The following is a 12,031-nucleotide window of genomic DNA, read 5'->3' as shown; positions in this document are numbered from 1 at the left end:
GGCTGGGCGGGGGGCGTCCCCTGCGCCGCCCCACCGCCCGCTCTGGCTGCGCCCGCCGCCCTGGCTCCTTTGGCACGGATCACTGGGTCCCTTTCTGGTGGGTCTTTTTCTGGGTTCTGTCTGTGCCATTTCCATTGTCGCCACCACAATGTTTCGTTTATCGTATGTTTGTTTATTATTTTTTATTTTTTTGCAGTATTGAGGATTAAACTCGGGTGCTGGGGATTGAGCTCAGGGCATTAGCCTCGTTTATTGTACGTTTTACGTTGTCTTGAAATCAATTATTGTGTGTCCTCTAACTTTGTTCTTCTTTTTCAAAATTGTTCCTTTTGTAGTCCTTTTCCGCTTTCCTTTGTTTTTACACTAGGTTTGTATATATGTACGAAATTCCTGCTTGAGTTTTTAATGGAATTGCATAAAAATTTTTCGATAAATGTAGGAGGATTTGAAATTTTTAATGTGTTGAGTCTTCCAGTCCACGAACACAACATGTCTCTCCCTTCATTTAGGTTCTTTTTGGAATCTTCCATCAGAGTTTCCTTATTTCATAGCTTCTCTATATTTGTTACAGATATTCCTAAAATCTATTTGGAGCTGTTGTGAATGGAATTTCTTTTAACAGTCAGTTTGCATTAATTCATTGATAGTAGTGTGAAATACAGTTAAGATAGTGTTTAGAAACGTGGTCGATTTACCTTTTTTTTCTTTCTTTCTCTCTTTCCTCCTCCTCCTTCTCCTGGGATCAAATCCGGGGCCTCTTGCATTCTAGGAAAGAGCTCTACCATTGAGTGACACCCCCAAGCCAATACAGTAACATAATTGATTTCTGTGTGTTGGCCTATTCTGTAACCTTGCTAAGCATATTTGTTCTGGGTTTCTTATGCACTGCGATTTTCTGATAAGTAATTATGTTGTCTATAAATATAGACTTATGTTTCTTCCTTTTGTTTCTCTTGTTTTGCCCTACAAGAGAAATTTTTGCCTTGTTTTGATCTTAGAGGGAAGCATTCAGTTATTCAGTTCTTTCTGTTCAGTGGGATGCTAGCTGTAGGGTTTTTTTTTTGTACTGGCGATTGAACTCAGGGGCACTTGACCACTGGGCCACATCCCCAGCCCTTTTTTGTATTTTTATTTAGAGACAGGGTTTCACTGAGTTTCTTAGCACCTTGCTTTTTGCTGAGGATGGCTTTAAACTCATGATCCTCCTGCCTCAGCCTCTGGAGCCACTGGGATTACAGTGTGCTTTGCTGTACCTGGCTAGCTATAGGTTTTTGATACTTGTATTTCATCAGTAAAGTTGAAATTCCCTTTCTACTCCTAGTTTGCTCAGTTTTTTGTTTTTTTTTTTTAATGAGTAGATGCTGAATTTTGTCAGATGCTTTTTCTGCATCAGCTGATACTGTCGAATGTTTTTCTTTAGTCTGTCATTGTGACTTTTAAAAAAAATTTTAAATTTTATTTATTAATTTTGGTAGTAGGAATTGAACCCAGGGTCACTTACCCACTGAGTCATATCCCCAGCTGTCCTCCCCCTTTATTTTTTATTGAGACAGGATCTCACTAAGTGACTTAGGGCCTCACTAAGTTGGTGAGGCTGGCTTTGAACTTGTCCTCCTCCTCCAGCCTCCAGAGGCCTCCCAGGCCTCTGGGATTACAGACATGTGCCACCATTTATTTATTTATTTTTGCTGTGATGAGACTGGAACCCAGGGCCTTGTGGATGCTTTAAGTTAGTGCTCTGTCACTGAGCTAGACCCTCAGCTCTTGACTTTTGAATATTGAACCTGACTTGAGTTCCTGGGGTAAGCTCACTTGTTATGGGATATTATTCTTTAAATGTGTTTCTGGGTTAAGTTTGCTAATATTTTGTTGAGGACTTTTGTCTATGTTCATGCGGGTTATTGGCCTGTGCTTTCTTTAATGTCCTTGTCTACTTTCTGTTTCAATGTGCTGTACCTCACGGAATGAATGGGAGATGATCCCTCCTCTTTTATTTTCTGAAAGAGATTGTATAGATCTGATTTTCATTTTCTTCTTAAGAGTTTGGTAGAATCCATCAGTGTAGCCATCTGGGCTTGGAGGTCTCATCTTCAGAAGTTCACAGTTATAAATTCAGCTTATTTATTTATTTATTTTTTACTTTTTTAAAATTTGTTTTAATTAGTTACACATGATAGTATAATGATCTTTTTTTAAATTTTTTTTTTAGTTGTACATGGACACGATACTTTAATTTTTTTATTTATTTTTATGTGGTGCTGAGGTTTGAACCCAGGGCCTCACAGGTGCTAGGTGAGCACTCTACCCCTGAGCCACGAGCCCAGCCCAGTACAATGATCTTGACATATCATACATTTGAATCAGATGGGAAATTCAGTTTCTTTGGCAGTGGAGTTTATTGTTAGGTTTTAGATCGTTTCACCTTGGGCTGGTTTTGGTCATTTGTTCTTGACAATTTGGGCCAGTTGGTCTAGTTGTTGAATTTATGTGCCTAGAGTTGTTGGTGGCACTCCTGTGTCCTTTGACACCTGCAGGGCCTGTAGTGGCATCCTCCCTCCTTACCAGTGATGAGGTCTGTCCTCTCTCTCTCCTTGTATTGCCTGAAGTTTATCAGTGTGGTTGGTCTTTCCAGTTGGCTTTGGGTTTGCGTTTTTCCTCCAGCTCTTCCTTTCCTGTGGTCTGTTTCACTCATCACACAAGCCTTTGTTCTTTGTGGGTGACTTCCCAAGGGAGTCTTCCAGACTGCTGGAACAGTGGCTCTGTGGCATATTGTCTGCAGCCTTGTCACAGTTGCCAGGACATTGATGCCTGCTGGGGTGATAACAGCAGTAATAAAACAAATCATGGTGGTGGCAGACACATAGGGCTTTCTGTGGGAAGGCACTGTGGTAGGGGGCCCCATGGCCTAGTAAGAGCTGTTGTCCTCAGTTCGTCCCTAGGGTATAAGAGAACATGGTGTGGAGCAGGTTTGGGGTGAGCTCTCACCCATGCATACTGGGAAGTCTGTCATAGGAGCCTTGAACAGATGATCAGACAGGTTCTTAGGAGGCACTAAAATACTTCTCCAAGGAGAGGTAGCCCCAGCAACCAACAGTTGAAGCTCTTGGGAAGGTGCTTGGGGCTGTGATTCTTAGCCCCAGGGAGAGGAGGGTGGTGCAGGTTGGGTCCAAGTAGGAGAGCATTGGCTGCTCAGGGCATTCATTTCATCTCCCAGGTACCCACCTGGCATCCCTCTTCTCCCTCAGCATGATTACACAATCACCGAAACTGGAGACTTGTCAGTTTCCAGCACTTGAGTAGGACCCCAGAGCCCCTTGCCCAGCTTACCCTTCCTCTAGCCTCATCCTGAAAGCCAAGATTTCCCATGAATGGCTGTTTTCTAGGTCTAAAGCCACTGTCTTGCCTAAGTGTAAGAACTTATTGAGAATGAAGCTGGACACTTAGCTTAGAGGTTACTCTGGAATGTGTAAGATGTCAGGGTAGTGTGGCAGGACCTGCAGCAGGAGTGCCTGCTCAGAAACCACAGTCTGTGCAGAGGGAAGGGAAGACTGTCAGAACTGCTGGCCCAGAGTGGCCAAACAAAAGGCTGTGGGCAGGCCTGGAGAAGGCTGTGCCGCTCCATGGGGGTCTGTGCTCACTCCCATATGTGAGGATTATGGGGGCAAAATAGGACTTCCTGGAAGCACACACCCCAGAGTCCTGTGCTGTGCATCTCTGAGCCTGCTTCTGTCACTGGGTGGTGGCACACACATTCCTGCTTCTGTCATTCCTGAGGATGCTGATGCACAGGGAGCACCTACCCCTTCTGCTGGGAGCAGCAAACCTTCTCTGTCACCAGAACATATGTGGGTGGGTTGGGAGCATCTCTGATTTCCATAATCAGAATTTTTTTTTCCCTTTTTTGCGGTGCTGGGGATGGAACCCAGGGCCTCACACATGCTAGGCAAGTACTCTACCAAGCCCTATAATTAGAACTTTCTTTCTTTTTTTTAAGTTGTTGATAGAACTTTATTTTTATTTTTAATAGGTGCTGAGAATCGAACCCAGTGCCTCACACATGCTAGGCAAGTGCTCTACCACAGAGCTATAGCCCCAGCCCCAGCCACTATAATTAGAACTTTCAATGGCTGTACACTTGGTCCTTTATATCAAGGTGTCTGTAAGTGTTGGTGCTGCTTCCCTAGACTCTTTTGTGACAGATGCCCCATTGCTGGAATTGGGAAAGGCTTACTGTCCCAGCCATGGTGAGGGCCTGGCAGGTGGAGCCACTCTTGCCTGCCCCTGTGGAATGTTGCGGCCTTCCAGCCCTCCATGTGTCACTGTGGTGGGAGCCGAATGTGGGCCTGGCAGGCTGGCAAGGTTTTGTCCCCAGGTTGAAAGACTTGGAGTCTCTTTGTATTCTGTGGCCCTTGAGAGTCCTGCCATGTCCTGGCTGAAGGTATCTGTTCTCGGGAAATGCTGACTGGATTCCATCCTGGAGATACCTGGGTGAGGGAAGACTGGTCCACTTTTTTGGCCTCCCTGGTCAGGTTGTGATCACCTCAGATGAGTGTTTGGGGAATGGCCTGCTGAAGAGAGTTGGCTGATGCCGTGTTCAGCTGTTCACCTGCAGTGTTCTCACGCCACTGAGCTTTCTGTAGATGCCATCCTTAGGCACTCTCCTGGTGTCATGTGGTCCTCATCCACAGCACTCAGGGTCTCTGTGGCCCCAAGGCGCCTCCTGGGTGTGCATGTAGGTGACAAGTTCAGCAGTAAGGCCAGCTGAGTTCCTTTCCCTGCTGTGCTGCCCAGAGTGGTCTCAGATAGGTGTCTCCCCTTCAAAGGAATGTCACTGCAGCAACAGAAACTCCTTGGCTAGGTAAATTGACATGATTCATGAACATTTTCCTGTGCTGGAAGAACCCTGAGAGGGATAGAGGAGGTGCTGTGTGGGGGCCTTTTGGGGCACCCTTGGCTCCCTTTCTCGCTCTGGTCCAGGATGTGGGTGTGGCTTTGTCTGCACCGCAGAGCCGGCCAGTGTCTTCCTGCGGAGCAGCCCTTAGCACTTTTTGCTCCATAAAGGGCTCTTTGAGTGGACTGGAGTTCCAGGTCGCTCCCCCACTGTCCACTAGGGGGCGTTCTCACCCAGGCCTGGCTATGTGGTACTTCCTGCCTGAATCTTTTGTTATAAAACTTGTAGAAATACCAAAAGGTTTAGAAGCAGAGTGTATTTGAAGGACAGGCATTCGCGGTTGGCAATTTTGGCCAGAGGTCATCCTTGGACTCTCTAAAAGATGAAAGAAGAAAGCCCAAGTATGACCCTTAACATGCTGAGATTTGCTGAATAAGTGCTTTTTATACCAGCCATGTATGATTCCCACTGTGCGTGGGTTCATATGTCATGTGTGAGTGCTTGGGGGGTAAAGCACAGTCAAGAGGCAGCTCCCAGAGCCTATGTGGCCTGTGCTGCCTTGGCCGGGTGGCTGGGGTAATGGGGAGAGACAGGGGCATGGGGGCACAGAGGGTGAAGGAGGGGGAGCGGAGGGCAAGGTAGGCGTGGCTGAGGGAGGTGGCAGCGACTTGGCAGCTTTGCAAGTGTGCTTTGGGTAGCACTGGAGTGAGAAGATTGAGGATCAAGGAGATTACATTACACTCTGAGCCAAAGCTGAAGTCACCCTCTTACTGAACGCGGCATCTCTCCATGGTCCTGTTCTGTAAGGAGACCCCTGGCTGCCCCGAGTCTGAGCAGAGATAGGTGGCCAGAATGGAGGCCACCAATCCCTGTCCCTGGAAGGTGGGCTTCAGGGGTTTAAGCTTTGACCAGTGTCCTTTTCTTTTTCTTTTCCCTTCCTTTCCCTTCCCTTCTTCCCTCTCCCTCCCTCCCTTCCCTTCCCTTCCTTTCTTTTCTTCCCTTTTCTAACCTCACCTTTTGCCCTCCCCTCCCTGCCCCCTTCCCCCTTCCTTTCCTTTCTTACTCCCTTTCTCTCTCTTTCTTTCTTATGTTAGGCTTGAACCCAGGGGTGTTCTACCACTGAGCCACACCCCCAGCCTTTTTTATTTTTTGAGATAGGGTCTCACTGAGTTGCTGAGGCTGACCTGGAACTTGTAGTACTCCTGCCTTGGCCTCCTTGGTAGCTGGGATTACAGGTTGCATCACCACACCAGATGATCAGCATCTTTTCTTAATTCAGTATTACTTGACTTTTATTAAAAGCACATGTCCATTTAAATTAGAGCATCAGGGACTCTCTCTCTCTCTCTTTTTTTTTTTTTTTTTTTGGTACTGGGGATTGAATTCAAGGGCACTCAGCCTTATTTTGTATTTTATTTAGAGACAGGGTCTTACTGAGTTGCTTAGCACCTAGTTTTTTGCTGAGGCCGGCATTGAACTCACAATCCTCCTGCCTCAGCCTACCGAGCTGCTGGGATTACAGGCATGCGTCACCGTGGCCTGCCTTTTTTTCTTTTTTAAAAAATAAAGGTTGGAAGGTGTGTGTGCTGGAAGCAGGTGAGCTGAGGTGTGCTGTCCTGGTCTACATATGGAACTACAGACGGTCATGGGTCTCCTTTCTCTAAAAGATTTCAAGTGTAAAAATTCTAGAGTTTAAAAAAAAACACCATCACAAAACAAAGGTAATGAATGCAGATAGTGAGACCTGTGTTGGATTTCTACAGGCCCAGAGTTGAGACAATGGTGTTTGAAGCCTCCCTTGCTCCTGGTGCACAAAGTTGCGCAGCCAGATGGGCTGCCCTCTGGCTGCCTCTCCCAGGGTCTCCCTGTGTCCCTGTGTCAACGGCTCGCTAGCCCACTCACTCTGCACACAGCTTCTTGTGGGGTTTGCAGTGACTCGCTTGGGCAGGACAGCAGACAGAATGTTTCTGGGCTGCCACTTGTCCAGGAGCCTTGCTCTGTTGCAGAGGGTTGCTTGTGGCTGTCCTTCATTCCCCTGGCCTGGGATTGTGTTGAAGCCCAGGAGGCAGCAGGGCCAACCCTGACCCCTGCTGGTGGCTGGAGACTTGTATGGCCTGGGGCTGCTTTTTGGGTTTTCTTGCCTCCTCTGATTCTGGCTGGATTCCAACTAACCTGAGAGTCAGCTGCTGATCTTTATCAGCATGTCACAGACAATCAGGAGACTGAGCTTGTGCTATGCTACTCTGTGGCTGGCACTGGGTCCCTGTGGTGCAGCTGGCCACCCCGTGCCTCTTGCAGAGGGCCTGTCCCAGGCTTGGGTGATGCACTTCCCTGTCACTTCTGCATTTCCATTTCTTTTCACCTGTGTCCCCCGTTTGGTTGTCTTGTGTATGTGTCCTTAATTGTAGAAGCCTCAAGTCCCTGTGACTGTGCTTTGTCGTAAGTGTACTGGCCCCTGTGCTGTCACGAGATTTACTCCTGTGGGACAAGAGGCAAGTTCTGCCATCCCTGCCTGTGCTCATACTACCTGGCTTCTTTACTTCAGCATAAAGCATATGAAGATCCAGCTTCCAGTGGGATGGTGGTCTGGTGAACCATCCATATGTACACGCAATGTTTTCAAAGGGTATTGTAGGGGCTGGGGATGTGGCTCAAGCGGTAGCGCGCTCGTCTGGCATGTGTGCGGCCCGGGTTCGATCCTCAGCACCACATACAAACAAAGATGTTGTGTCCGCCAAAAACTTAAAATAAATAAATAAATAAATATTAAAAAAAAAAAAAAAAAAAAAAAGGGTATTGTAGCCTGAGTCCCAGTCCCGAAGCCCTGCAGAGATGTCCTGGGCTTACTCTCAATTGGCTGTGACCACACTGAGCACTGGTGCTTTCCCAGGTAGCTGTTCTCTGTGGGAGGGTGGCATACAAGTGGGTAAAGGCTCAGCAGCTCTGGGGCCACTTAGGATGTGATCTCTGGGCTCCAGGAGCCTGCACTCCAGTGGTATAGCCTCTGAGATGCCTGGCCTGGGCATGGTTGAGGGTTGTGGGAGGGATACGGAGGCCCAGCCTCTACTGTGTAGGCACCCCAGGCTGCAGGGGGACAGAAGTTCACTGGGACCCATATTGTGTTAGGAACATGCTTGGAATATGCAAACAGGTGTGGTCTGCCCTCAGGGCTTTGGGGTCAAGCTATATCACTGGGCTAGTGGAGCAGAGGGGCCTCTCTGCTTGGCTTATGTCCCTTCCCGGCACAAAGACTAGACCATGCTTTGTTCTGCATGCAGTGAAGGGGCATGGGTCTTCACCATCAGGCTCTGGCTAACCGGTTTCTTCTGTGTTTCCAGGTGCTGGCAAGAACCCAACCCTGGGCGGTGGCTTCCATGTGAACCTGGGGAAGGAGTCAAGAGCACAGACCCTACAGAATGGTATTGCCACTATGGATGTTGCTGACAGTGGTGTGGGGCAGCAGGCGGAGCTGCAGTGCTGGGATGGAGATGGGAGCAGAGTGGCTGGCTGCTGCTTCAGGTCCTGTGGTGCCACCACCCTCCACCTGTGGCCTGCCATGGCCTGTCACCCTCCAACCCCAGGGATGCTTGCACTTCTGGGAGGAACTGCTCCTTGAGTCCCCTCCCCTGTGATCAGAGCCTGCATGGGCATCCTGTAGGCCCTGTTAGGGCTGCTCAGAAAGAAGTGCCTGGACCCTGTTGCGCCCACAGCTCTTTGTTCCTGGTCTTAGTCAAGTTGAGTATAGAAGCAGCAAGTCTATAGTAATTTGCCATGACAGTAATATTTTCATTAGGTTTTATAGTAGTGCCAGTCTTTAACAAACTGTAGAATTGCTTTTCCAGTCCTTGGCCAGTTGCTACAGGAGTAGGAGTGCTTGGGAATATTATTCCCAGCAGAAACGCGTCTTAGCTTCCCGTTGTGCCATTTGCTCTGACCTTGTGGACTTACTAATAGACTAATGTAGTGAACTCTTTTCTTCTGATTTCCAGTTTGATTATTCTCTAGCAGAGATGAGGTTCTGTAGGATTTCAGCCTTTGAACAAATGCCTCCAGCTTATGCCATGGTCCAGCTAATGGTCAGCTTGGATCTTTTTCCTGCAGGAGGATGGAGTAGGGCTGTGGGCTTACCCCTGTGGATTTTGGTTCTGTTTGTTCTGCTAACAGTGAGAGGGCAGGAAAGCCTCCCACCCGCCTCTGGCTATGCCTCCTGCACATGGATTTGTGCATTTTTGCCTGCTTTAGCACTCCTGATCGGAGCACTCACATGGGATCCTCACTGCTTGTAGCACTCGTGGTCTTCTCACCCACCCAGGTATGGCCCACCCGTGCTTCTGGTCCTTGCCCAGATTATCTCCATTTTTGCTGCCACTGATTCTACGTTTGTTCCCAGTAGTGCATGTTTATTTCCAGAGCCTACTCTGTTGATTAGAGCAGTACACCCAGCTGAGGGCAGAGTGCCTTTTCTGCAGATACATTTCATCACCGTGAAATCAGAAACTAAACAGAAAGATAACCCATCTGACTTCTAAACACTCCTTCAAACACCCTAGCCTTGCTTTAAGTAGGAAATCTATACAGTGTGCCAACTCCCAGGGCATGGCTGTCATGGAGGCAGCCCGTTCCTCACATGGGAGTCCTGCACCCTATGCAGGTTACCATTTGGTTCTCAGCTTCCAAGAGCCTTCAGCTGTCGCCCTCTGTAGACCACTCCTGGGGCTTTCCCCTGAGGTCCGGGGTGGCTGCCTGCTGCAGGGCCACGTCTCCCTCCCACTCTGCGTGTGGACTTCACCACCACCTACCTGCTCAGGTGTTCCTGCCTCCACCTTGCTTTTCCCACTGGGCCCTGGTGTGAACGGCCTACTGTCAGCCTCTGCCCCACTGCAGGGACCTTTTGCTTGTTCTTGTGAGTTCATGTCAACTTTATCTCTTTCCTATCATCTGGTACAGCTTGGGTGGGTGCCTAATGGGGCAGGTTTCAGCATTCTTTCCAGAACCCCCTGGAAACGCAAGGGCACCTGGCTCCCTTTGGTGGCTGCATTTCCAAAACATTGGGGTTCTGCTGCTTCTCAGTTCTTTCTTTCTTTCTTTTCTGGTGCTGGGGTTTGAATCCAGGGGTACTTAACCATTGACCCACGTCCCCACCATTTTTTTTTTAATTTAGGGACAGGGTCTTGCTAAGTTGCTTAGGGCCTCACTAAGTTGCTGAGGCTGGCTTTGAACTTGTGTCCTCCTGCCTTAGCCTCCCGAGCCACTGGGATTACAGGTGTGTACAACTTCTTTGTGATTATCTTCCTTTGTAAAATGCTTCACCACCTTTTTCTGGTTTGCCCACGGTTTGTCTTTTTATTTTGCTTATTCTGTGCTTCTCACCTCCTCCCACCCTGTGTACATTGGAAGTTGTACATTGTAGGACAATTCTCAGAAAGGCTACCCTAATTTTTTAGCAGAGGCACCCTTCTTTCAGCAAGGGTCATCCCTTGTTGGAGCATAGCTCATGATGCAGCCATTTACCACCCCTGACTCCAGCCTGGTGGGTTTGTTTGAAATCTGTGAATTTGGCTTTAGAATATTGCTGTTTTTGTTAAGTCTTGATTGCCTTTCCTAAAAAACAGTAAATATGGACCTAAATGAATGGCTTCTCCTGCCACCGAAAGGGCTGCCGTGTCTACCTTACTGGCCTCCTGCACTGTGCCCTCCCTTGGGCTCCACTTTGAGTTTGTTGGGCACATGCCATGTGATGCTGGGGAAGGGTTCTGGGGAAGAGAATCTCTTGACTCCCTATTTGTATGTGGGTTGTCTTCCCACTGGGATGGCTGTTAGAGTAGTTTCAGGCTCACAGAAAACTTGAGCAGAAAGTACAGAGATGGTCCCTGTACCCTGCCCCATATGCACAACTCCCCACCCTGGCCTTGCCCCTGCCACAGGAGTGCACCTGTTACCATGGATGAGCCATGATTTGCATTGGGGTCACTCTTCTGTGGACATACGGTGGGCTTGGACAAGTGTGCGCGGCTCGTATCCACCATTGTCCTGTCCAAGGGGAGCTACCCTGTTGGAAATTGCTCTGTTACCCTGTTGGTGCTCCTGGCCACCAAGGTTCTTTGTGCTGTCCCCAGTTTTACCTTTTGCAGAAGGGCACAGAATTGGACTCACCCAGCATGCAGCCTTGTCAGACTGTATTCTTTCACTCAGTGATGTGCATAAGATTTTCTCCTAGTCCTCTCTGTAGACCAGCTTGATAGCTGGTCTGTGTCTCATTGTTTGGGTGGACCTCAGTTTTTCTTCTTTGGTGCTGGGGCTCAAACCTGAGCTTGTGAGCATGCTAAGCATGCACTCTATTGCTGAGCCACCCCCACACCATTCATTCATCCATCACCTGCTAAGGGCCTCTGGGTTGCTTCCAAGTTATAGTGAATAAAGTTGCTGTAAACATCTGTGTGCAGGTGGCACACAGAGTGCAATTGCTGTGTCACAGGGAAAGAGCAGGTTTGATTCTGAGTGAAGCTGCCCGTGGTTACATTCCTGCCAGCAGCGAGGGAGGGTTTCTAGGGCTCTGCACCTCAGCAGTACTCACTGTAGTAGGGGGTCTGGGTTTTGGCCATTCAAGAACATACTTTTTTAAAGTATATAAGTAGTTTTTTTTTTTTTTTTTTTTTTATTGCTATGTAGCATTTTAGATGTGACTGTGCCATAGTTGGCCTTGTTTTCCTCATGAGGGACATGCAGTTTCCTGTTTTGGCTGTTCCTGTCGCACTGCTGTCACATTCCTGTGCACAGTCCTTTGGTGGATGTAGGACTGGCTTCTCTCAGGAACACACCTGTGAATGAGGTTTTGGTCCTGGTGCAGGTGTGTGCTTATCTTTATTGGACAGGGCCAGGCTACTTTTCCACAGCATCTGGGAGCCTTGCCCTGGCACAGCAGGTGGGGTGTGGGAGTGCAGGATTGGGGGGGACTCTCTGAGTCCAGCTGACTACCTTTGCTTATGCTTTCTGGCCCTCTGGACATCCTCTGAGTGTGAAGTACCCGTTAATGTTTTTGCACATTTTTTAAAAATTGGGTTGTCATTGTCTTGCTGATTTGTAGAAGTCCTTTAATCTGAGCTCAAGTCCTCTATTGGATGTGCATATTTTGAATCTTCT

At 48.3% G+C, this 12,031-nt stretch overlaps 1 protein-coding gene across 8 annotated transcripts in view; it reads left to right on the top strand.

Annotated features, from left to right (window-relative positions):
- The first annotated feature begins 7,762 nt into the window (after positions 1-7,762).
- Brf1 (BRF1 RNA polymerase III transcription initiation factor subunit) overlaps positions 7,763-12,031 on the top strand; it is a 54,387-nt gene continuing 50,118 nt past the window's right edge. For 6 of the 8 annotated variants that reach the window (XR_001504672.2, XM_015496417.2, XM_015496416.2 and 3 more), the window contains exon 1: positions 8,230-8,310. Coding sequence is in view for 1 of the 8 variants with exons in the window: in XM_048799494.1 (XP_048655451.1) it covers positions 8,308-8,310 (3 nt within the window). In the remaining 7 variants the exon portion in view is untranslated. Of the gene's footprint in view, positions 7,782-8,229; positions 8,311-12,031 lie in introns of those variants that run through there. The other 2 variants (XM_015496448.2, XM_048799494.1) reach the window with 2 other exon arrangements.

The sequence above is a fragment of the Marmota marmota genome, unplaced genomic scaffold (genome assembly GCF_001458135.2).
Source record: "Marmota marmota marmota unplaced genomic scaffold, marMar, whole genome shotgun sequence".
Lineage (NCBI taxonomy): Eukaryota > Metazoa > Chordata > Mammalia > Rodentia > Sciuridae > Marmota > Marmota marmota.
Note: the sequence above shows the minus strand (reverse complement) of the source record. Positions and strands in the feature narration are given on the sequence as shown.